At 40.5% G+C, this 27,211-nt stretch overlaps 1 protein-coding gene across 19 annotated transcripts in view; it reads right to left on the reverse strand.

The window, feature by feature from the left end:
- Fhod3 (formin homology 2 domain containing 3) overlaps window positions 1-27,211 on the reverse strand; it is a 497,386-nt gene that overhangs the window by 144,104 nt on the left and 326,071 nt on the right. For 18 of the 19 annotated variants that reach the window (XM_087189308.1, XM_087189306.1, XM_087189305.1 and 15 more), the window contains 3 exons: window positions 25,609-25,703; window positions 12,157-12,300; window positions 5-246 (listed from right to left, as the gene is read on the reverse strand). In XM_087189308.1, the coding sequence (XP_087045434.1) occupies window positions 5-246; window positions 12,157-12,300; window positions 25,609-25,703 (481 nt within the window). Of the gene's footprint in view, window positions 1-4; window positions 247-325; window positions 502-12,156; window positions 12,301-25,608; window positions 25,704-27,211 lie in introns of those variants that run through there. The other variant, XM_087189345.1, reaches the window with a different exon arrangement.

Genomic DNA, 27,211 nt, shown 5'->3' on the forward strand with positions numbered 1-27,211 from the left:
TTACTTTTCACAGAGATCTCGTACTTGGCTGGGCTTGAAGGTGGGAGTCGACAGGGAGCAGGGGCTGGTGGGAGCTGACAATGGACTCTTGATGTTCTGCACCGAATGCCTGCGACTCCTCCTGCGGTCCAGGCCCTGGTGCTCACCCCCACTGCCACTGGAACACACGCTGGCTCTCCGCCGATCCCGGAGCCCTCTGGGGGGTGGCTCCGCTGTCTCATCACCATCCTCATGCCTGAGTGCCACCTGAAAAATCAGAATGTGTCCAGGGTGAGATCAGACTTGACAACCTTTCCCAGATGTTGGCTGTACACAGCAGACTCACCCCAGTGTGCATTTAATGCTGTCTTTTCCCAAACTGGGCCTCTGAATCACTACAGTGTCTTCCCAGCCACACAAGTCCCCAGAGGTCGAGCACAGCCTGCAACTCAAAAGCGCTGCTTTTCTGACTTCCAATCTAACAGATACAAAAAGGGACAACTGATGTCATAAGGAAGTCTGAGAAATATCTGTAATTATAGGAGATCTAATTTATCCTTGGCTCAGCATTTCCATTTCCCTCCCTTCATCTTTCTTTGCCCACCCATGGCTCTTTGCTCCAGGAGACTAGTGACCCTCCTGACACCTAGTGGGGGGCATACCCTGATCACACCTGAGCCACCTTTCTCCAAGAGGGTGATCAGTAAAGTACAGAAGAGGCGAGGGCCATAAGACCCAGGACAGTGAGAGGTGGCCTTCCCTGGACATCTTTCTGAGAGGCCTCGTTCACTGGTGTATGTCATTTGACTCTAGAATCCTGGCTGATAGCTGCTGCACTATCAGGATACCTTCAGCTACCCTCAAGTCATAGTCTCAGGGTCCAGGTGGAGCCTACACTTACACTAGACAGCTTACACAGGCAGTACAAAGGCATACAACAGAAATAGAATTGAACTCTAAGAATAAAGGGATTTTTAAAAATGTCTTCTTTAAAGTGAATCATATTTGTACAGAGAATAACTACATTACCCTTTGCCACTTCTGATTTTATGAGGAAACCACAGTCACCTAGCACCATATCCGTTACCCTCTGCCTCTCCCAAGGGATATTTTAGTCCAGTGTCTAGCTATGCCCTCTTCAGAGGTGCAGCTTGCCTAGTTCTTGACCTCGCTCTGTCCTGGATTCTACTCTGTAGCTTCTCACTTCCAGCTGGAACTCAACTTCTGCACAGTCCCCAGCCCACTCTGGCAGCCAGCTATGTGCCTCAGCCTCTCTCACTACTCCCAGCTGCAGACCATGCTTAGCTACATCTCTGCTTTCTTTAGTTTTTTATGCTTATATTCTCTAAAGCCAGACAGTAAAAAAAAGCACCAGTCCTGGTGTTGACCAGACCTTTGTGTTCATCGTGGCTGTGTCATTAACGAACCAGGTGTGACCTGGAGAAAATTACTTGCCCTCACTCTGGTTCACTGAGTGAGAACAATTTTGCACTTGTAGATTTGTGATGCAGAAACAGGTTTCAGACATCTCGGTCAGGGCTTCTCTGTGGCTGGTACTCTAGAAATACAGTATGACTGTTTTCCCCCTACTGTGCTCTTAGATGAAGCAGCCTAGGACCCATAAACTCCTCCATTACACAAAAAAGCAGGTTAGGCAACCCAGGTGGGCCAGGATCCACCAAGTTCAGCTGACTCTGATTCAGCAACTGTGGATCTCATGGTCCCAAGTCCCCAAATGTGCAAGTTCCTTAGCCCTGAGCCTAAGGAACAACCAATCCTGCCACGTGTGAAACTGGGTAAGTAATGTGAAAAGCCACACAGCTAAACATGCTATTTGACTTTAACCTTGCCTATCACAGAAAACCTAGCCACTGCAAAATCAAATGCCCCATGTCCAAAATTTTCACACCTGTGTTCCTCTAATGAAGTAAGCCTAGCTGAAGGCGGGTCAGGTTAACTACTCCCATCCCAGTCTTTCAGGGCCGAATGGCATCTGACATCCATAGCCTGTGAATAGGGGTGCATCCATCTTCATCTGCCTACCTCCTCCTTCCTCCAGTTCCAGCTTTCAGATGAGATGGACTTAGGGTAAACTCTTCTCTGTGATAGATACATTTTATAATAAGCTCTTAGATATATGAAACTAATTTAATAACCTTTTGACTACTTAACCCCCTAGAATTCACTAGTCAAACATAAATCTGAGAGGTTTGAAGCAAGACTGGATGAAAGTTCACCTAAAGCTCATTCTTTATAAAAGCTTATTGGAAATTCTGCTTCTTCACTGTCCCTGAAGGAATTAGAAATGAAATTATGTACTTGATTAATCACACTTGTCATCTCAACTTTAAAACTTCAAATAGCATTGTGTGGGGAAAGTTTGAGAATGACCACATACCTAACCAAGAGCAGCATTTTTGAATATTTCTAGTCAATTATTTTTTCCTTCATTTCTGACATAAAAACTCTAGACCATTTGAACTTACCCTGACCTGAAGTGTTGATTCTGCTTCTTATTAAGCACACATTTGGAATGATAAGATTAGGGTCTAAAGTAGAGTTCAGATATTTCTAATTCCTTGTCCAACCTCAGAGATCCAAGGATCAAATAACATTCCTCTTACAATTTCTTTCAGAGAGACACACAGTAAGTGCAGAAAGTAAAATTTACTTTCAAGCAAGCCCTGTGTTAAGGAAGAGGAAGATAACCAGAAAGTTTAACGAAAAAGAGAAATCTTGGGAAAATGTGAAGGCAGTGTCATAAAGTGGAATTCATTTGAAGCTTTCTGAAGTTCAGATCCTTGACAAAATACCTATCTAGAAGAAGGGGGAAAGGAAGAGGAGAAGATGAAGAGGAGAAGGAACAGGAGAAAGAAGAGGAAGAGGAGGAAGAGGAGGAGGAGGAGGAGGAAGAGGAGGAAGAGGAGGAGGAGGAGGAAGGTTGAGAGGGTGTGAATAAGTGCAGAATTCCAGGGGACCCAATGACAGCCTTGAGCTTGGCAATCAGCACAATGTACTATGAAAGCTGGTGCAGGCATTCACTTATAGTTTTGTCTTAATAAGAATTCTATAGTCACCAGTGTCTGGTGATGATGAAAGAGATGTCACATCCACAATTATGGGTATGGTGGCACTTCAAAATTCTTCAGATGCTAGGGAGCATGCAGCTTGGAGTCTAGTATTAAAGGCGACAGAAAACATCTGGAAAGGACAGCTGTCAGTATCAGCTTATTCAGAATCTGTGGTGTCAGCCCTGACCAAGTACAAGTTCGATGAGTGTCCTCTGGAGGAACAGAGTAAGATGGAGCCTGTGCAGACAGACTGCTAATTACAGCCAAATGATAGTGCAACTTGTTCCTCAAATAGCTTCTAATTCTTCTGGTTAAATGCAGAACACTGCTTGTAAACAAAAACTCCAAGTGAGGAGCAAATATGATCCAGGATCCATGACTGATTGCTTGCACTCCCTGCTTAATTGAGAGAACAGTTAGGAACAGCTTAATGTTACAGTGACAACGGCTACAAGTCTTTGAGGCTACTGAGTGATCCAAACAGTCTGTTTAACTTTAAACATTTTTGTTCTATTTTATTGTGGTAAGAACACTTACCATAAGTTCTATTCTCTTATCAAATTTTAAGTACACACACACAAAATATGGTTAACCATGGGAACAATGTTGTTTGGCAGATCTCTAGAGCTTATTCATCTTGCATTTCTAAAGCTTTATGCCTGATGATTAGCAACTTTCTATTTCCTCTTCCCCCTCAGCCCCTGAAAACCACCATTATTTTTTTCTGCTTCTCTGAGTCTGGCTATTTTAACTACCTCATCTGAGTGGAACTATAAAGGATTTGTCTTCCTCTGACTGGTCTATTTCACTTAGCATCGGGTCATCTTGTTCATCCATGTTGTTACAAATGTCAAGATTCTTTCATTTTAAAAGCTGGATAATATCCCAGTGCATATATGTATTGGACATTTTCTTTATCCACCCATCCATGGACATTGCAGTTGTTTCCACACTTGGGCTATTGTGAATGGTGCTGCAGTGAACATGGTAGTAAGCAACATTTCTCCATGAGCCTGACTTCAATTCTTTTGGAAAAATACTCAGGAGTGGGATTGTGTGTATATATGTATATATGTGTGATAGTTAAATTTTAATTTTTAAAACAGTTTTTAAAAAACTTTTTGCTATGGAAATCCGCAAACATACACAAATTATAGACAAGAGTATGGACTATGATGTGCTTATCACCCACTATAGTTCAAAAATTATCAACTCATAGTCAGCCTCTTTCATTATATCCTACTCTGTGCCTTCAACTTTATAGTAAAAAATTTTAAGGTAAATCTGAGATTACATCATTTCAGCTTTAAGTACTTTAATATATCCCTTAAAAAGAAGTTTTGAAAAATATAGCCACCATACCATTGCCCCATTTAAAATAATGATTTCTTAATATCATCACATGTCTAATAATCTGAACATTCTTATTCTTAATTAGTGCTGAGGATTGAACCCAGGGCTTTGTGCATGCTACCCACATGTTCTACCAGTGAGATATACTTCAGCAATCTGAACATTCTTGAAGAAGATAAAAAACCACTGCCATTTCTTTGTATCATTATATTGCTGCTCATAGCCATGGAAGGCAGCCATCTTTCCATAACACATGCAATACTTCACCATTGTACTACGTCATATATTCTTTTAAATCCATATCTATACAACTCAAGTCAGCTTTTAGGTCAAGTATTAGTACTAGTAACTTTTCACCAAGGATCTGTCCTGATGACAGGCTGTGGTCAACAATCACAGTGGCAGGCCCCAAGAGAATCACACCTGTCTGCTTCCTCACCCTGTGTCATCTCCTCCCAGACTGAGTCTAAGTGTGGCCATTAGACTTGTTCTTGAAGCCATCTGTAAACATGATACCAACACATTCTTGAAGTTTTTTGTTGGGCCTTGCCTTTCTGAATGCTGCTGTCATGTGAAGAAGTATGGGCGAGACTGCTGAAGATACACAGCCAGCTAACAGCCAGTATCAAAGTCCATACCAGGTCAATGAGGCCATCTTAGTTCATCAAGCCCATTATGACACCAGAAACTGCAAAGACATGCAAACCTCCTAGCAGAATCAGGGCCAAATTCCTGACCCACAGAATCATTACTAGTGATTGTTGTTTTAGGCCATTAGGTTTTGGGCTGTTTGTTGTATAGCAAGACATGATAACTGATACCAAAATCTTTTATCACTCATGAAAAGGAAGAATCTTAAGAGATTGGACCTATTAACTAATTCTAAAAGTAATAGTTATTCCTTACCTTAAAGTCTTCAGATTTTCAGAACCAAAAGATAAAATATATAATCTGACAAGATTTTTTATTTTGGCAATTTATGTATTTGAAAAATCATATGAGGCTATAAAATTCAAATGAATTTAATTAAACATGGATCAAATCACCTTTTGGTAACAGAATTAAGTTACATGAAATTGGGCCTGCCCCCAGAAAGTCTGAGACATATGGCCACCAGACGTCCTCCACTATTAAGAAGAATTCTAGAAGTCTACCCAATTTCTCTGCAGGCACTTGAGAACACTCAAAGTCTTTTGTGAGAAAATATTGGCTCTGCACGTAGACTTTCTTGCTGCCCCTGTATATACTAACATTGGCTGCCTTGTGGCAGTAAATATTTTTTTAAATGCATTAACTTTCAGAAAGGAATGAAGATCTTGACTCTGCCTGCTACCTGAAGCATTCAGTTGTCACCTTGAGTTATTACTCAGGGCATATTGCCCTGAAGGTAGCCACTTTCTGAGTAAACCACCCCTTCCTTCACCACAGCATCTGCAAACACGGTCATAAAATGTGTGCTATTTGAAGGAGATCTTCATCCAAGCACTTACTGAACTTCTCTGGGCACCTGTGCTGCTGGGCCCTGGAACCATGAGACATGTGACTTAGGGTAGCTCAAAGAGGAACAGGCAGGCGATACGTCCTGAACTGTTAGCCAGTGTTGTGGATACAGGCAAGATATTCTATTATTGGTCATGAATAATGAGGAAACACAAGCTCAGGGGCCCTTTCACCTTGTCAAGGGGCTTTGTGAAAAAAGGTAACATCTTAGGACTTCTGAAGGAGGAATAGGGGTTTGTCAGCCAAAGAATGAGAAGGAACAACAACCCAGACCAACAGAGAGAATGATTAAAGGAAGGGTCCCCAAAAGACTTGCCTTTCATGTCCAAGAACAGGGGAAGTCGAATGTGGCCAAAATTTCAGGGGCATCTGCGAATGGTAGAGGGGAAACCACAGAAGAAAGAAACCCACAGAATGTGAAAGCTTTTCTCTCAATTCAAGGAGTTTGAGATATTATCTTGCTGGTCACAAAAAGGTTAAAATTCACAAAAAAGTCATTCATTCATTTTTGTTTATTTTCTTAACATGTTACCACTGGCTTGAATCAACAGTGATTCATTCATGACCGTTCCATCAGGCAGCTGAACCACCAGTGGTACATGCATGACTGTCCCATCAAGAGGCATGAGACAGTACTATTGGGTGGTATAAGCCACTCGATGGGACAGGCATACACATACAGCCTTGTCATGGACATGTTAAAGAGAAATGACATAGACTGAAATTTCAGGAGAATCATCTTGTTCTCAGAAGGAGTCAGAAAGGGAGAAGAGGCAAGCAAAAAGCCATGTGGGACACAGATCCTGGAAGATGCCAGCTACTCCAGGCTCTGCACAGGCTGCTCTGCCAGGCCCCACCCATCACTCATCCTAATCTCCTTTTGATCCCTCCCAATAGCCATTAGCCCTCCTCTAGTGTTCTCCCCTTCACTGTCTTCCTTCAGGCCATTCTCTGTTATGGGCCTTCCTTGCTTCTGCCTCAGTTTTTTACCCCTACCACATCAGTCTCTTACCTTCATAGACACGCTTGCAATCTCAGATTCTCAGCTCACTCATATATCTGGTCATCACCTGCACCCTATTAAAATGGGTACTCCCTTGGGTGGCAGTTTTGTCTGTCTTTTTTTTCATTAAGTTTATTGGTACATTTTAGGTATACAATACAGTTACATTCATCATTGGGATCTTGTACCTTTACATGATGTATCTTGGTTCTTATTTTTTCCCCATTCTCCTGCCCTCCCTTCACCCCCTCCACCCTTTCCTAAGTTTTGTCTGTCTTATTCACTGCTATTTACACTGCAGGTGTAGAATAGTTCTTGGCATACAGAAAGTGCTTAATTTCCTTAATGGAAAAAATTAACGGATGAATGAATGAATCTGAAGACATTACAATAGTCCAGGTAAGAAAAATGACAGCTAGAGTTAGAGAAATGATGATAGGAGTAGAGAGGAAAGATACAGTTTTTACCAATCAATTTTTAAATGTGGGGACAAAGGTGGGGGACACAGGAAAGAAAGAAGCCCAGAAAAGATCCAGTTTTGTTTGCAACATTAGAGACTCTGCTTTTTTCAAAAGTGAAGAAATGAAGATTGTGTAGAATTTTTGTTTCAGTCATGAGAAAAAAGTAAGGGCTTCATGTAGGGCTGGTGGCATTTCATGCATGGCTTTCTGGTAAACATGTCAGACATAGTCAGAGGTCTCTGGCACCTTCTTCATCCCTCTATACCAACATATTTAGCTTCTAGAATTGGTTATCTACTTGTCTTAGACTAAAGAATGGAGACTCTTTGGGGGCAGGAACATATCTTTTATCTGTGTATTTACAACCCCAGAAGAGTATGTGGCATATAATGGGCTCCAAACGAATGAAAGGAATACAAGAATACAAGCACAGAGAGGGAAAGGGACAGGGAGACAGCCATGCAATGTGAAAGGAAGCACTAGGGTGAGACATAGGTACTGAAAGGTTGGGGACAGAGGAGGATTCAGGAGAGGGACCCTGGAGACATCCACACACATAGCCACCAGGAACAATGAGCAAGAGTACTCAGGAGTTCACTTATGGTGATAGTGTAACAGTGAGCTCAAGCTGACAAAGATGATGGATAACAAAGGAGCAGGAACTGGGGGAGCTGCTACAGACCAATCTTATAAATACTAGTGTAAAAATACTGGTATATCAAACAGAATCACAATCACTTTTTAAAATCATTTTTTAAAAGAATACATCGTAACTAGTGTGCTATATTATAGGAATGCAAGGATGGTTAAAAGATGAAAAATAAATATCCAACTGAATGATCTAGAAGAAAGTTAAAAAAAGGAAAATATAAGTATAAAAGCAAAACTTACTGAGTTGTCACAAAAGCAGTGCAAATCATATATGAAAGTGAAAAATTATTATTTGGAGAAAAATTAGCAAAATAGACAAACCACTAGTTAATCTAGAAGAAAAAAAGGGGGAAAAATCGCAAACATAAAATAAAAAATAACAAAGAAAAATGACTACTGAAAGAACAAATTAAAAACACTCATAAGAGACTATACATTCTTTGCTAATGAATTTAAAAATCCTGTTGAGGACAGATGAAGAGTAGGCATATCTACCCTTGTTCCCCACCTTAGGGAGAAAGCATTGTATCTTCTCCATTCATATAAGGTGTTCTCACTGGAAGTATGGAATACATGTCTTTCATCTGTTGAGAAGGTTCTGTTCTACTTCTAGTCTCCTGATAGCTTTTACCATGAACAGCTGTAGAATTTAGTCTAATACTTTTCCTCCAACTAGTGACAGGATCATATGGCTTTTTCCTTTCCTCTGTTAAAATGATGACTTTTGGGGGTGGATCTTCCATTGCTGAGCCAACATTGCCATCCCTATAATAAAACCACTTTCTACATACTGCCAGATCTGACTTCTAATATTTTTTTTGTTAAACAAATTCTATCTGTGTTCATACGTTTTTCTTCTATTATCTTTATCCAGTTTTAGGATTAGCACATGAGGGGAGAAGTGTTCCTTTTTTTTCTGCTTTAATTGTTTGATATAATTTATCAGTTAAAATGTATATGAGGCTGTTGTTGTCATATAGGTAGATTTTCAAGCCTAGAATATACTTTCTTTAATAGGTGCTATTCAAATTTTATATTTCCTCCAGAGTTAGTTTCATTAATTTGTCTTCCAAGGTACTTCTTAGAAGTTGTCAAATTGATTTCAAAACAGATTTTTGTAATATGCTTTCTATACCCTTTTAAATTCTGTAAAATCTGTGGTAATGTCTCCTAGATCTTGATACTGTAATTTTAAAAATGTATAATTGATATTGTGTAATAGGAAGTAAAGGTCTAAAGGAGCAGGGGAAGTGGGAGGGGTAGGGGAAAGGAAAGAAGGGAAAAGAAAAAACCTGAGAAAAGGAAAAAAATGGAAACAAAGTCTTTGCAAATAGGGAAGGGTGGAAGGGGTGAAGGGAGGGCAGAGGAAAGGGAAAAAAATAAGAACCAAGATACTCATGTAATGGTACAAGATCCCAATGATGCATGTAACTGTATTTTATACCTAAAATATACCAATAAACTTAATGCGGGAAAAATAAATAAATAAAATAAAAATCCAGTTGAAACAGATAATTTCCTAGGAAATTATAATTTAGCAAATTGATTCCATTAAAGAAGTTCAAAAGATCCATTTTTATGGGAAAAAAATATAGTTAGCAATAATCTCCTCCACTTTCCTCACCATAGACACATGCAACCACACACACACCATTGTAGGTCCATACAATTTACCAAGGATTCCTAACACACCATCAAAAAAATGAAGAGTGAAATGCCACTTTAACTTTTCCAGGGCACAGAGAAAAAAGAAAAACTTCCAAAAATTTTTTTGAAGTATGAATAAAACTGATACCTAAACTTCTCAAATATTGTATCCAACCAAAAAGAGAAGTAAAAGAAATGGTAGCATATTTGCCATGGCAATAAAACTGTAAACAGCCAATATCCAATAAAAGAACAGATAAATAAATTGTGATAAATTCATTGGCAGTGAAAGTTGAAAGCTAAATTTCTATGTTTTTGCATAGGTCTCAAAAACAGTAACGAAAGAGGACACAGTAGGATTCTGTTTATAAAACATTTGAAAGTGGGTAAAATTAATATATTATGCTTAGACTGTGATGAAGGAGTTAAAGCATCTGACATCTGACTTGTGATTCTTCTGTTCTTTTTTTAGGAAAGATACATATTTCTCAGAGAAAGGGTGAAGGCAGGTGATGCCCAGTCTAATCCATGGTAAGCATGTTAACAAGTCTACCTAATAAACAGACTAAGAACATTTGCTGAGAGTCCTTATTTCTAGAATAGCCTTAGCAAGATGTCCCTGGCTAAGGATTACTTATAGTAAATAACCCCAGAATTTATAGATTTATGAGCCATGTCTCTGAGCTATGAAATAGAGATGGCATATAGCTGAATGTCACTTGCCAGGCAAGGTGACCTGTGAACCTCACTTACAGACCTTGCCTATTGTTCTGAGTCAGAAAGCACATGTCTGATGAATAGGAAAGAACACTGGGAGTCCCAAGGGATGTCCCAGACCTCTCCCTGCTTCACATGCATCTCCATGGCCTGAAATTATTAGTACAGGTAGATACTGGTCCAGATCTCTGACCAGTCAATTCCAATTTGATAATCTTATCCTTGGTGTTAGCTCACAGAATAAGATGTTTTAGGTAAAATTATAATAGAATCCCCTACTATTTCAAGTCAACAGGCCACATAATAGAGATGCATAACTCCAAGCAGAGCCAGTGACATAGGGGTGCAACCTGTGTAGTTGCACAAGGCCCAGACTCAGAGGGCGCCTGTGCTTGATTTAATGATATTTGGTTGCTATCTTGGATTTATTTTATCTAAAACCTTGGGTTGTGAATGGAGGCCAGTAGCACTGTGGAGCATGTGCGCAAGGAGAGGAAATATGCATGCCTCTGTTCCTGCTGCTTGTGAGCAAAGAAGTCAGGTGGAACATGACATATGGGAGTCCTGTTTATACACCTGTATAAGCAGGAGTGTCACAACCCTGAGAGCCATGCTTCCATTTGAACGATACGTGAAGGTGAACTCAGAAGGATGACAACCCAAGGAGCCTTAACATATCCTTTCTCATCTGTGTTTCTTTCCCATACTAGCCAACTGCTTATGCTGAAATGATGACAGGAAAAAATAAAAAGACAGGGCAGCCCAGAGTTCCCTTTTCAGCCCTTCCTTGCTTATCAGTAAGCTCTAGGCAGAGCGCTGGTGGAACACACATGTATCAAGAAGCAAAATTAAAACAGTTAATTTTGTATAGTGTTTCCACTCTTCTGGTAAGAATAAAACATATGTATATAAAAAGCTGTAAAATATGAGTTAGACAATCTTGTTGATTCTGCACACAAGTTAAATGTTCTTATATTTGCATTTTAAACTGACATCACACAATATAAAGATGAACAGCAGGGCCGGGGATTTAGCTCAGTGGTTTCAGCGCCTGCTGCACAAGCGCAAGGACCTGAGTTCGATCCCCAGTACCAAAAAAAAAAGATGAACAACAAAATTCATGGTAGTAACTTTAAATTTCAATTTTTCTCTTCTTATAATGTAGCAAACAAAAACCATCATTAACAAGGTAGAGTCTGCAGAAGTAAAAGATCACTTAGTATTTTTTTTTTTGGTACCGGGGATTGAACGCAGGTCCTTGCGCTTGCAAGGCAGGCGGCAGAACCACTGAGCTAAATCCCCGGCCTCATTTAGTATTTTTAATAGTACTTTCTCTTTCCATAAATGACCCTGAATTTCCACTTTGCACTGAGCCCTGCAAAATATATAAATATATAGCTGGACTTCTCTCTCTGTACCTGTTGTCTCTGAGTCTTTGTCTCTCCTCTGCCTTTTACGTTGAGTAAAGGTAATGCTGTGAGAATGCATGCTCCTTGAAATAAAACAGCTCCAGGATTCCCCCATACCAAAGGTTCTTAGACTTAAATGCATCAGTCTTGTGGAAGGCTTGCTGCAGCATGGACTGCTGGACCCTACCTCTGGAGTTTCTGATTCAGTAGGCTAGATGGGCCTGAGAACTTGCATTTCTACAAAATTCCCTGTCATGTGGGTGCTCCGACACTACAGTCAGAACCCTGGTCTAGATACCTGCAACCCTCATCATTTGACCTTTGCTAGACCTGTGCATTGATTTACAGAAGGGATGTATTATTACCTCATAAATGTTAAATTGCTCCACTAAGTCCAGGTCAGTCCCCTTCTTGTTCAAGTGTCTCTGGGACACAGCAGCAATGCCCAGCTCCTCCAGGCAGTCCACCACATCATAGAAGGTATCTTGGTCTGGTAATCCTGCCAATGTCTGTAAGAAAAAAAGAACTTGATATAGACATACCTTAGGGGACTTTCACGAAGCTCTGAAGCATTTTTATACAGTAGCCAATGGCCTTGATTACAACAATATGGAATACTACAAAACAGATGGAAAATTCTTTTCAGAAAAGAAATCTCTTTAGTGTGGTAGGCAGAATGAATCCCAAGGTCCTAATCTCTAGTGTACATGTGCTGTCTGACCTCCTCCCTTGTAGTATGAGCTGGATGCTCCGTGGGTGGGATGTCACAACTATGATAAAGTTATGTTATACAGCAAAGTGAAGGAATTTTGCAGATGTCATGTCATTCAGGTCCTAAAACACTGGATTTGAGTTCATCAAAGTGGAGGCTGTCCTGGTTGATAATTTGGCTTAGATCATCCTTGTTTTTATCCTGCTGGCCTCAAAGAAGCAGCAAGCCACTATGAGTTCCACAGCTGCAAGGAAATGAATGAATTCTGCCAACAGCCACAGGAGCCTAGAAGAGGCTCCCAGCTTCAAAGGGGACCACAGCTCTGGGAATACCTTGAAGACAGTCTTGAGAGACCCTGAGCAGATGGCCCATAGGTTGTGCCTGGGTTCCTGCTCCATGGAAACTGTGAGATGCTAAATGTGAATAAGCTGACTTCTTTTTGAATTCTGCCTCTCTCCAAAGGAGGAGGAAATCTCAGACAAAGAACCTGCTCAGAACTAGGAGGAAAATATTTACTACATGCTCCTTATCTTTGCACCTTGAGACCATAATGTTAAGTGTAATAAATGAGACACACAAGCTCAAATATTGTATGATTTCTCTAATATGAGAAAACCAAATTATAAAGAGCATAATAAAAGATATTTAATAGGAAGTAGGCAGACAGCTCTTTCACAAATGGGAAGGGGATCACGAACAGAGGGAGAGGAGGGAAATGAGATGAAATAGCATTAAGATATGTTATGTGCATGCACCAACCAACTCTGCACAAGGAATGTCACCATTATGTACTGCAAAGATGTACTCATAAATATTTAAGAGAGAGCAAGAAAAAAAGTGAGGGAGATGAAGGCTAGAGGAGGGAAGGGATCTACCTGAGGCAATGGGCAGTCACTGAAGATGCTGGGATAAAAACACAGCTCATAACTGCCACTCTTGGATTCTATGCAAGGAATTCTGCCTGGAATGTCAAATGCTACTCTTTGTACCCTATTTATTTCACCACCTTTTCATTTCTAAACACTATATACATTTCAAAATTATTTTAAACATAGTAACTTGTCTCAGGAGACATAAGACCAACACCCTCACAAGAATCATTTCCCAGCTCCAGCTTCTCTGATACTTCTATTTTGGGGCTATCAATACCGGAAAGAATGTCCAGATTCATAATCCATCCAGTGGATTATGAAACTGAACAAAGAGGTCACAATGCACTTTGAGATCAGAAACTCATGAAAAATGGTTATGTGATAGTTTCGTTACTCAGGGGATTCAATAAGGAAACACAACAAGAGGCTGTGAATCAGAAGCTACTATAAACAGGTACTCACACATATGAGGTTAAGTGTGGAAAGCAACATGCCAGAGTGACATCAACAATATATTTATTACCAGGCAACTGTAGGCAACTGAGCTATCCCTGCTCCCAGCACACTCTGAAAAGCATGCACTCATTCAAAGAATCCCATCATTAGAACAATATCATCTTTTGATTTGGGTGAAATTTCTAGAACTTGTTATAGGATGGAAAAATATAAACAATAATATGAGGCCTGGGTAGGACAGGCAAGTAGAGAGCCCCTATATTCTTGCTGACTGTAAAATGTACAAGTTGAGAAGACAGAAAGCTGACACTTAGGCTAGGACAGAAAACTTTCTGTACTGCAGAGTGGGGCCAGTGGAAGGCAAAGAGAATCTCCAGGATTCTCTTCACCTCTCCTCTCTCCTTCTTTCTCCCAGCCTGGAGTCAACTGAGGTTCTTTAACTCAGGAGTTTGCAGGGGGTTAGAAGCATGGACCTAATATTCTCCACTACCTTAGTGAGTCCATCCATAAAGAGTACGAGTGATCTCTATTAAATACTTAAACATTTAGACCTATAAAACTTAATAGACTCAAAGAGCCCTTAATAACAGGCCGGAAACCAAAGGTGTTAAGAAGTCATTTATCGTATCTGCTGGGAATATCTGGGCTTGGGCCAAGCCTGCAGACACCTCAGTTTCCACACACGGCTTCAGGGCAGATGGTGGCCTTCCACCACCAAAACAGCTTCCCTTTCCTCCTGTGTAGAAGGGGGACTCACATTCTCAAATCCACATTTTATTTTTGGATGATTCTCTAATATGCTCACTAATTTCACCTCACTCCGCCTGACATCAAGCCTCCCCTCCCAGTTCCACCCAGTCACCCTCACTGCTAAGTTGCCTGCATCTGGGAAACATGGCACTTTTGCCACAAAAATCTGTGAGACACATGTTTCTTGATGTCTTTGTCCTCAGATGCCATAAGATGCCACACAGTTGCCTGACAACTGGTGCCCTCTCCCTCTTTTTTCTCTAATTTTGTCTTGCCAGGGCCTGTGACATGTAATTAATTACAGCCATCTCCCAGATGGAAAACCCTATCCTAAAAGATATTTTTCCTCTTCCCATGTTTTCTTTGATTCTATCAAATTTTTTATGTAGAATAAAATCAATGTGGTAAAGCCTGCCCCAATATTCACAGCAGTGTCATCTGTGGAAGCCAAGAGCTATAAGCACCAAATCTCCTCCCACGAGTGATGGATAAACAAATAGTGCTGCATCTATGCAACAGAATACTATGGAGCAGCAGGAAGGAGAGGGATACTAATACAGTAACACCCACAGACCAACAGATATTATATTGAGAGACATTGGCCTCAAAGGGTTACATACTCTATGTCCTATCTGACATTCCTGAAAACACAAAATTATAGTCATAAGAGAATAAATCAGTGATTGCCAAGGGTTATTGAGGAGTCATGATGGCTCTATTAAAAAACATGGGAAGATTTGGGAAGAAAGTGGAACAATTAGTTCCCTAATTTTGAAACTGATTCTTATCTGTATGTGTGTGGAACTCATACAGCTGAATACCAAAAGGAAAAGTCCATTTTACTGTATGGTATTTTGAAAGCAATGAAAGCAAATGTGAAAATAAAGCAAACGCTCAGCTCGAATCCATGTGGGTTAATTGTCTCCTGACCCTAATGTAGCAGCCCTTCTCCCCAGAGCTCACTAGGGTCCTGCCTCACGGAATTTCCTCAGCCAGGCCCACACTAAGCCCTTTTCTGACTCACTTGACCCATCCCAATCTGCAAAGTGGTCTATAGCTAACCTCAAGGTGGATTCTCACTGAGGGAATTTCAACTGGATCAAGACAGGGCATTATGTCATTTCAGCACGCATGGTGAAAAATGGTTAATTTCTGATCTTCCTCAGATTTTCTGAAGACACGGGATAGGGATGGGAAAGAGGAAGGAGAGGGAGGTAGTAAGTTTGTTTAATATTCTTGGTTAACAAAGAAAGCTATTTCAGTCTCAGAACCCTATGCAGACTAGGATTGAGTGGCCTTGCTTTGTCATGAAAATGTCAATTTTTAAATTCCACATTATTATGCCATCATTTATTTTGTTAAAATCAATACTGGTTAGAAACCACCCAACGTGCAATATAATTTCCCAGATTTCAGAGTCTGCATTTTTCCCAGACCCATATGAACATTTCAATTTGTCATTTTGTTGGTATCTCAGAGCATTTTATTCACTGGGGCAATAAACACTCCAATTCAACAAGCAAACAAATGCCATGTGAGTAGCAATAGCCTGCTGAATTTTTCAAGGAAAGACCTGCATTTGGAGGAAGGGTTCTTCCTGCGCAGAACACCACAGGATGAGACAGAGAAGGGGCAAGCCACCAATTCCTGGACATTAAATCCCATGCGATGTCCAACAGAGGGTGACATGCACCAGGTCCATGACAGTGGCTGGCAACTGAGTGCCCACACTGTCAGGGTGTTGCTGAGATTGATCCTAAGGACCCCTGGACATGGCCTTTACCAATCAAGTATATAATGTCATGACAGGTAACTCTGGGAGAGAGTGCAGTTTCTATTTTTGCCGAGTTTGGTGTTTTAGAAAAGAAAGTCATTTACTGAAAAGGACAAGAAATAGATGACCTTATTTTTTAAACAAACAACAGTAAATTGCTTCAAATCACAAAACAAAGCTCACAAATCAATTTGAAAATAAAAGAGTTCTTAAAATTATCTGTCAGAAAAGCTGTGCTCGTTTCCCATCAGGGCTGCAGGAGTTTCCCATTGCTTATCAACAAGTGATATTTTTCTGAAAAGCAATCATTGCCATTATGAGCTTGAAAAATGTCCTATTATTGCACTATGTAGTTCTTTAATTCTTACTTGTTTAATTTCATTTTTCTATTCGATTCCTAATATCATTACGACCTTTTTTTTTTTTTGGCCCTATTTTTTTCCCCCTTCCCCTGCCCTCCCTTCAACTCCTCCATCCCTCCCTATTTACAAAGACTTTGTTTCCATTTTCTCATATTAATTCCATTCCCTTCTTTCCTTTCCCCTACCCCTCCCACTTCCCCTTCCCCTTTGCCCCTTTTCTTCCTATTTCACATTATCTATTATACCTTTTAGTCCTTATTTACACTTTCAGCTTCTCACACTATTGGGTATTTACACGTGTGTCCTATTTATTTCACTTAAGAGTATCACCTCAATGTGCATCCATTTAGCTATAAATGTCTCTAATTTCTCAATTTTTATGGCTGAGTAGTACTCCATTTTATTAAAAAACCACATTTTCTTGATCCAGTCTCCAGTTGATGGGCATTTGGGCTGTTTCCAAGTTTTAGCTATTACAAATTGTGCTGCTATGAACATGGGTGCACATGTATTACTGTGGTATGATTCTTTTAATTCTTTGGGGGAAGATACCCAGCAGGGGAATATCTGGGTCAAATGGGACTTCCAGTCCTAGTTCTCTGAGGTAGCTCCATACTGATTTCTACAGTGGTTGCACCAGTCTACACTCCACCAGCAGTGGAGCAGGGTTCCTCTTTCCCCACAGCCTTGCCAGCATTTGTTATTGGTTGATTTCATGATAGCAGCCATTCTTTCTGGGGCAAGGTGGAATCTCAGCCCTGTTTGCATTTGCATCTCTCGAGTGACCAGTGATGTTGAACATTTTTTCATGTGTTTATTTGCTATTTTTACTTCTTTGTCTGAGAAATGTCTGTTCATTTCAGATGCCCATTTTTGGATTGGGTCTTTAAATTCAGGAGGTCTGATTTTTTTTATTTGTTTGCTTTTTTGGTAATGAGGATCGAACTCAGGACCTTGCACTTCCGAGACAGATGCCAGAACAATTGAACTAAATCCCCACCACCAGGTCTGATTTTTTTAAGTGCTTTATAGATTCAAGATAGTAGATCTTTGTCTGAGGAAGAACAGGTGAAAATTTTTTCCCATATTCTGGATTGTCACTTCCCACTGTTGGTGGTTTTTCTTGCTGTGCAGAAGCTTTTTAATAAGAAGAGATCCCACTTGATTGTTTGTGCTACTTCACGCGCAACTGAGATTTTGTTCATAAAATCTTTTCCTACACTAACATCTTCAAGAGTTCTACCTAAACTCTGTTCCAACCAGTTCAGCATTTCTGTTTTAATATTTAGATCTTTAATCCATTTTGATTTTAGTTTAGTACATGGTGAGAGATACAGGTCTAGTTTAATCATTGGCAAGTTGAAATCCAATTTTTCCAGCACCATTTATTTAAAGAGGCTATCTTTCCTCCAGTGAGGGTGTTTGGCTCCTTTGTCAAAGATGAGGTGGCTGAGTGTGTCTGGAGTTGTTTCTGCATCTTCTAATCTGTTCCACTGGTCCTCAGGTCTGTTTCTTTGCCAGAACCATGCTGTTTTTATCACAGTAGCTTTGGAGTAGAGTTGCAGGTTGGGGATTGTGATACCCCCTGCCATGTCTCTGTTGCCTAAAATTGCTTTTGCTATTCTGGGCCTCTTCTTGTTCCAAATGAATTTTTGGATTATTTTCTCAAGGTCCATGAAGTATGGTTCTGGGATTTCAATTGGGATTGCATTGAATCTATAAAGCAGTTTTGGAAGAATGGTCATTCTCACTATGTTGATTCTTCCTACCCAGGAGCAAGGGATACCTTTTTTATAAAGTTGGGTGCACTACTGTTTGGTGGATATATATTTATGATTGTCATCTCTTCCTCTTGAATTCTTCCCTTTACAAAGATGTGGTGTCCTTCTTTGTCTCTCTTAATCAGTGTTGGTTTGAAATCCACATGATCTGCAAAGAGGATAGCTACTCCTGCTTTTTTTCGGGTTCCTGTCACATGGAGTATTGTTTTCCACCCTTTAACTTTCAGTCTGTGAGTTTCTTTTTGAATCGTGTGTTTCTTGTATGCAGCATATTGTTGGATCTTGCTTCTTGACCCATTCTGCCAGTCTATTTCTTTTGATTGGTGGATTCAGACCATTAACATTGATGGTTATAATTGATACGTATTGACTTATCATTGTCATGACTTTTTCTTTTTGTTGGATTCTCCCCCTTTGCTTTAATTTCTTGTCATGTCTGATGGATTCATTCTGCTTTGCTTCCTGGGGTTGTGATCCTCATTGTCTGTTCCTAGGATATTGTCTAAAATTTTTGGAGTGCTGGTTTGGTATTCATGAAGTTCCTCAGGTGCTCTTTGTCATGAAAGTATCTTATTTCTCCGTCAATTTTGAAAGATAGTTTTGCACGGTACATCAATCTGGGTTGGAGGCTGTTTTCCTTTAGGGCTTGAAATACGTCACTACAAGCTCTTCTTCCCTTGAGGGTTTGCAATGAGAAGACTGCTGTGATTCTGATGGGCTTTCCTTTATATGTGATTTGTTTTTTTCCTCTGACTGCTTGTAGAACTTTGTTGTTCTTTTGGGTTTCTGGAATCTTAACAATTATATGCCTAAACAGAATGCAGAAGATCATCAAGAAGATCATACACCCTGATCAAGTGGGATTCATCCCAGGGATGCAGGGATGGTTCAATATATGAAAATCAATCAATGTAATACACTATATCAATAGAGCCAAGGACAAAAACCATATGATTATCTCCATAGATGCAGAAAAAGCATTTGACAAAATCCAACATACATTTATGATAAAAACCCTACAAAAAATTGAAATAGATGCTCTCTACCTCAAACTGATAGAAGCCATCTATGAAAAACCAACACCCAATATCATACTAAATGGTCAAAAACTGAAATCCTTCACACTCAAATCAGGAACAAGACAAGGATGTCCACTATCACCACTCTTGTTCAATATTGTTCTGGAAACATTAGCCACGGCAATTAGACAAGAGAAAGAAATAAAAGGAATAAAGATAGGAAAGGAAGAAGTCAAATTGTCATTATTTGCAGATGACATGATACTCTATATAGAAGACCCCAAGAACTCCACCAAAAGTCTTCTAGACTTAATAACCAAATTCAGTCAAGTAGCTGGTTACAAGGTCAACACACAAAAATCAATAGCTTTTCTCTACACAAATGACAGACTTACTGAGAGAGAAATAGGGCAAACAATTCTTTTCACAATAGCATCCAAAAAACTGAAATACTTAGGAATCAACCTAATGAAAGAAATGAAAGACCTCTTCTCTGGAAACTATGGCATTCTGAAAAGAGAGATTGAAGATGATATCAGAAAATGGACAGACATCCCCTGCTCCTGGGTAGGAAGGATTAATAAAGTGAAAATGGCCATACTTCCAAAATTGCTATATAGATTTAATGCAATTCCAATTGAGACCCCAGCAGCATACTTCATGGACCTTGAGAAAACAATCCAAAAATTCATTTGGAACAAGAAGAGGCCCAGAAGAGCAAAAGCAATTCTAGGTAACAGAGACATGGCAGGGAGTATCACAATCCCCAACCTGCAACTCTACTCCAAAGCTACTGTGATAAAAACAGCATGGTACTGGCAAAGAAACAGACCTGAGGACCAGTGGAACAGATTAGAAGATGCAGAAACAACTCCAGACACACTCAGCCATCTCATCTTTGACAAAGGAGCCAAACACCCTCACTGGAGGAAAGATAGCCTCTTTAATAAATGGTGCTGGAAAAACTGGGCTTCAACTTGCCAAAGATTAAAACTAGAACTATATCTCTCACCATTCACTAAACTAAAATCAAAATGGATTAAAGAACTAAATATTAAAATAGAAACGCTGAACCAGTTGGAACAGCGGTTAGGTAGAACTCTTGAAGACATCGGTATAGGAAAAGATTTTATGAACAAAACCTCAGTTGCCCATGAACTAGCACAAACAATCAACACGTGGGATCTCTTCTTATTAAAAGGCTTCTGCACAGCAAGAGAAACCACCAGCAGTGTGAAGAGACAACCCACAATGTGGGAATAAATCTTTACCTGCTCTTCCTCAGACAAAGATCTACTATCTCGAATCTATAAAGAACTTAAAAAGATCAGACCTCCCAAATTTAAAGACTCAATCCAAAAATGGGCATCTGAAATGAACAGACATTTCTCAGACAAAGAAGTAGAAATAGCAAAGAAATACATGAAAAAATGTTCAACATCACTGGACATTCGAGAGATGCAAATGAAAACAACGCTGAGATTCCACTTCACTCCAGAAAGAATGGCTGCTATCATGAAATCAACCAATAACAAATGCTTGCAGGGCTGTAGGGAAAGAGGAACCCTGCTCCACTGCTGGTGGGAGTGTAGACTGGTGTAACCACTGTGGAAATCAGTATGGAGATACCTCAAAGAACTAGGACTGGAAGTCCCATTTGACCCAGATATTCCCCTGCTGGGGATCTTCCCCAAAGAATTAAAAGAATCATACCACAGTGATATATGTGTGCCCATGTTCATAGCAGCATAATTTGTGATACCTAAAACTTGGAAACAGCCCAAATGCCCATCAACTGGAGACTGGATAAAGAAAATGTGTTTTTTTTATAAAATGGAGTACTACTCAGCCATAAAAAATGAGAAATTAGAGACATTTATAGCTAAGTGGATGCACATTGAGGCGATACTCTTAAGTGAAATAAATAGGACACACATGTATAAATACTGAATAGTTTCTCTGGTGTGAGAAACTGAAAGTGTAAATAAGGACTAAAATGTATAATTGGTAATGTGAAATAGGAAGAAAAGGGGCAAAGGGGAAGGAAGTGGGAGGGCTAAGGGAAAGGATAGAAGGGAATGGGATTAATATGAGAAAATGGAAAAATAGGAACAAAATCTTTGTAAATAGGGAGGAACGGAGGGGTCGAAGGGAGGGCTGGGCAAGGGCGAAAAATAAGAACCAAGAGAGATTATGTAAAGGTGCAAATTTCCAATGATGAATGTCATTATATTGCATACCTAAAATATACCAATGATTAGAATGAATAATCGATAATGTAAAATAGGGAGAAAAGGTCCAAAGGGGTAGGGGTAGTGGGAGGGACAGGGGAAAAGAAAGAAGGGAAAGGAAAAATGATGAGAAATGGAAAAAATGGAAATAAAGTCTTTGTAAATAGGGAAGGGTGGAGGGGGTGAAGGGAGGGCTAGGAATGGGGAAAAAATAAGAACCAAGATGCATTATGTAAAGGTACAATTCCCAATGAGAAATGTAATTGTGTTATATACCTACAATGTACCAATAAAATAATTTAATTTAAAAAATTTCTGATAAACAAAAACAATTATATGCCTATGTGTAGATTTTTTTTTGATCACGGCTAGTTGGGAGTCCTATATGCCTCAGTTGTCTGTATGTAAAGTTCTTTTCCCCTGCTTGGGAAGTTTTCTGCCATTACTTCTGTGAACAGTTTTTTTTTTATGTCATCTGCACTCTCTCCTGTTTCTTCATTGATTCTGATCAGTCTTATGTTATTCTTCTTTGCACTGTCTAGTAGCTGCTGGACTGATTTCTTGTGGTTCCTTACTATTTTAAAGCAATTTTTTTTTCCTGGTCACTAATTGCAATCTTATTTTCTATATCTGAAATTCTGTCCTCACATTGGCTCATTCTGCTGCGTAAACTTTCAATGGGGTTTTTAATCTCCTGGAAATCTGTTTGTATATGTTTTATGGATTCCATTTGTTTCCTGTGTTGGGATTTCATCATGTTCCTCAGGTCCTCTATTTTTTTATCTGTGTCCTCTCTAGATTTATTAATCATATCTTGCACTGTGGGCACAATCTCTGTTGTTACCTGAAAAATTATTTCTGATTTCATTTTTTCCAGATCTTTTGTTGCCAGTTCAGGGAGTACAGGTGGTTGAGTATCAGACTATTTCATCTTGTTGCCCTTTGGGTTGCCTTAGGTTGTGAGACTTGTTTACATGACTTATTTCAACAGATGCAGCCTTCTGTGCCTTTTCAAGGCAACTTTTTGCTCACCCAGTGGTCTTCAATTCTCAGCAAGGCACAGAGCAGGTTTTTCTCTGATGCTCACCAGTACACTAATTTCTGGGTTGAGAATGGTGTCCTTCTGGATCCCTGAGCTAACTTGTCTGGGCAGGCTTCTGGCTGGGGCCTGTGCACGCTTGGGATGGTATCTAGGTGTGCCTCCGGCTAGGGGCCTTATGTACCTGTTGTCTGGGAGGGTCTCTGTCTTGGGACTGTGCACCTCAGTTCCTGGTTGTGTGAGAAATCTTCTGGCTAGGGTCTCGCACACTTACTGATGGTATCAGGGCAAACCTCTGGCCTTTGCTTGTGTGCCTGTGCAGCTCTTTTCCAGGTGGGCCCTTGGCTTGGTCCGGTGTGCCCAAGCCTCTGGGTTTGGGCCAGAGCCCTGGATGGGATCTGCTTCCAGCTACACTGCTCTGGTCCACACTGTTGCTCCCCTAAGGTGGTCTGGTGTGCCTTTACTGCAGAGATTTTCTTCACTTTTCCAGTGGGCTTCAATTTTCCAAGGAGCCTCAGAGATGCCCTCTTTCTGTTGTTCACTTCTTCTCTATCTTCTGGAGCTCAGAATAGTGTCCTTAATGACCCCTGCAACTCTGCGGTGTGGATCCAGGTAACACCTGGACACAGCCCCTGGGGGGGGGGCCGGTCTGCTGCTGGCTCCTGTGTGACTCACCTCCTCAGCACTGGAGTAGGGGGTCTCTCCTCCTCGGCGCTTGGGGCGATGGTCTTTTTTGCCCTATTTTTTGGCAAACTATTTTTCTACTTTGTCATTTGCCTTTAGCTGTGATTTGTAATTTTCATTTTACAAACAAGATCATTTAGAATTTTACTCAGTGACATATATAAATATATCCCTTTGGCATATTTTCACTGGTGTCATTATTAAAATAATCTCTATGAGAGTTGACAACACCAAAATGTAGTTATTTATCTCAAAACCAAGCAAAATAGAGCTGGGAGGCCACAGAGGAGGGCTGCCATGCACATATGCCTATGTTAAGAACCATTCATGGAATTCCTGAAAACTGCAGTATTCCAGACAAGCTGTTCACATAAGCACACTTGCCTAGCAATGCTCCCTCTGCCAATTAGTTAACACCAAGCTCTGCTACAGGCCCATACAATCAATGGTCTTTGTTTCAGAACAGCTTACAGGGACTTCTCCCCTGTTTTTCTTCTAAAATTAGCTTCCCCTTGCTAATATTGGCCTTCAAATATGCCTATGGACTGCCACTGCATGTGTATTCCAGTTTGCAATGCCTTACTATTCCCAAGGAAACATGCTTTGGAGAGTAAGACTGTCACTCAATTGAAGTTGACACCTTTACCAATTACACCGTCAGTTCCTTCTGTTTTTTTTTTTCCTCTATAGTTTCATTGAACTCTTTCATCTATTTGGGATTTATTGTGGTATATGGGTAAAGAATGTTTCTGCTCATTTCCACTCAGCATTCGGATCTTGGTTAGAGCTACCCCACTCCACTGATGGGGACTAATGGTGCAGTTCTGAACACTGGGGTCCACTTCAGAGCTGCTGCATGTCAATCATCTGCCTGCTGAGAATAGAGCAGACCACATTGTTTTAATCCCTACAGTGGACATGACAGTTTACTACTAAGTGAGGGAAGTTGCTCCTCATAGTTATACTACTTTCTATGAATGTGTCTTCGGTTCATCAGGAGAAACATCTCTCTAGCTACATTGCAGGAAGGGATTCTGGATCTTTTTGAAGCTTTAATCATCACAGCAGCATCCTGAAGAGCACAGGGAGAGTCCACAGGAATTCTAGGGTGTGAGGAACCCAGTGAAGGAACGCCAGCACCAAGGCCTGACCTGGCCCAGGTCATCATGGAACCTACTGCCTCAGAGCAGCCCCTAAGGATAGGTATTAAAAATGGCTACTGCTCTACAGGATGCTGGACAAGGAGGACCCTGATGGGAGGAACAGGAGCACAGAGATGTACGTGGTCAGCATCACATTAGAAGGATGGAATGCAGCCCCAGGAATCTTCCTCTTAACCCAAGAGTCAGAATTCAATAGTCAGAAAAACAAAAAGGCTCACTTCTTCCTGACTTGTGAACTGTTTCTTTAAAGTTGCTAATTCTTAAGGAAAATTTTTTAGGATATATCTTGCTAGGAAAAGTAATCACAAAATTCTTGTTATCAGTTTTTTGGTTTTACTGCAAAGGACCAAAGCATGAAAGCCTGAAGATACCCAGGGACCCTCCCAGTATGTGCAGCCAAATGCACACACTGTGCATGTGTAAGGGGCTTTCTCCCATGAAGAAGCACACAGCTGCTGTGGTTCCAGCCACCATGATAGGGGTTTACATGGTGTGGATCTTAGAGGAGAATTTTTAGATTTTTTTCACACTGTATTTGTTTCCCAGCACTGCTATAACCAGGTATCACAAGCTAGGTGTCTTAAAACATTAAGAATTTAGAGGTCTGATATTGAGGTGTCGGCAGGGCCATGCTCTCTCTGAAGGCTCCATGGAATGATCCTGGCTTGCTTTAATCTGTATTGGTTGCTGGCGAGCGTCAGCATTTCTCAGCTCATAGATGCATTGTTCTGCCTTCTGCCTCTGTCTTCACTTGTCTGTCTTCATTATGCTCATGTGTCCACGCTGTCTTCCCTCTATGTCTCTTTTCCTCTTCTTATAAGGAAACCAAGCATACCGGATTACAGTCTACTCTAATGACCTTACATATCTCCTAAGACCCTAATTCCAAATAAGGTCACATTCAAAGGCACGAGGGAGTGAGTCTGTTGTATCTTTCGGGATGATAATTCAACCTGCAACACACATTAACCAACCTTGTTCACTAAAGTCATTGCATAAACCAGCAGCTCCGTGTCAACTCCATCTTTTTCCTCCAGGATTTCCATGATATTTGTCCAGGGTTTGATGCCTATGATTAAAGCAAAAATCATTAGATACAGACATTCAACAACACTTTGTACTTAAATTCACATCATAGTTAATCCAAAGATACATCCTCCAATGACATCACTATCTTTTAGTTATCAAGTTTCCAAGTGTGATGGCATACTTGGGGTGGACTTGCACATGCTTCTAATGAAGAGTATTTCCTAGCAGGCAACAATATACCACATCATCCTTGTTCTCTTCACAAAGGTACCATATGTTCTTCATCATCAGGACACCTATATAGTTGCTTGAAGAAAACCCTTTACAGTAAATATGCAATTTTTTAAAAACCTATTTATGTGTAACCTTTTGCGGCATCTACTTCAGAGTGGGAAAACTCTTTGTAATTATTCTTTGAATGTCTATCAGCACATAGGGATAAAGGATGTGGAGGATCATCATTCCCTCTAGCATTGACTCTAAGCAGTAACAGTGACATACCTGTCTGGCAATGATGTCAAGAACAGAAAAATATTACCTGTATTCTATCAGGGCAGAAACACTGTTTAAATATTGGCTAGGTACAAAGTCTAGTGGGCAGCTGCCCTGACCAGCTTTAAAATCTAATGAAGTGGTTAGGCACAAGCGCAAAAACAGACATCACCACGAGCCAACAGCTAAGCCAGTCCCTCAGTGAAGGAGGTGCCTTGTACTAGGGATGGCTTAGGGTAATAGCTGGCTCCTGAGTTGGCTTTGCAGGTGAGGGCTCTTGTGTGGCTCTCCCCAGGCTCCAGGAGGGGACAGGAAAAATCCTTCATGGTCAGGACTAGCAGGCCAAGGGCAAGGCTACAAAAGGGAACCAACCCCCTGACATTGTTTTCCATGCCTGAGGTAAAGTGCTTGAAGTGAAGCAAGCATTGCCCCGCCCTTGGCTTGGTGGTTTGAAACAGGAAGCTCTTTTCTTTCTCTAAAACTATCTCGAAAGTATTGCTTATTTTTGCTTGATAAAGGCAAATTTGGAAGCTTCTCGGCCTTTTGGCTAAGATCAAGTGTAAAAGCAAATTTGGAGATAACCTAAATACAATCATCCCCAAGTGCTGATCCATGGGTGGATTATGTCAGAGCTGCTCCTGGCTTTCAGACAAAAGTTCCCAAGGGCACAGAGAGTATCTATCTTCTTCATTTCTGTACTCTTAGCACAGTGCCTCGCATATGGTATGTGCTCAATAAAATGTCTGTCAAATAATAATGGACTGTAGATCTCTGAGAGGGTCTCACATGGGTTAAACCAGAACAGTTTTAAAAGAACCAAAGGCAGATGTATGCAGTAAGAAAAGGAGAGAAGACAGGAAGATTAAATAATAGACACCTGGGGCTAGGTATTTAGCTCAGTGGTTCTGCTGCCTGCCTTTCAAGTGCAAGGTCCCAAGTTCAATCCCCAGTACCAAATAAATAAATAATAATAATAATAGACACCTGTGTAAGATGTGAAAGACACAGATGTGGTCTCATGTAGAGTAACTGGTTCTCCCAAGTGAATAGAAAGTC

Source organism: Heterocephalus glaber, unplaced genomic scaffold, assembly GCF_053883595.1.
Source record: "Heterocephalus glaber isolate CG9 unplaced genomic scaffold, H.glaber_assembly_v1.0 deba00000331, whole genome shotgun sequence".
Taxonomy (NCBI): Eukaryota; Metazoa; Chordata; class Mammalia; order Rodentia; family Bathyergidae; genus Heterocephalus; species Heterocephalus glaber.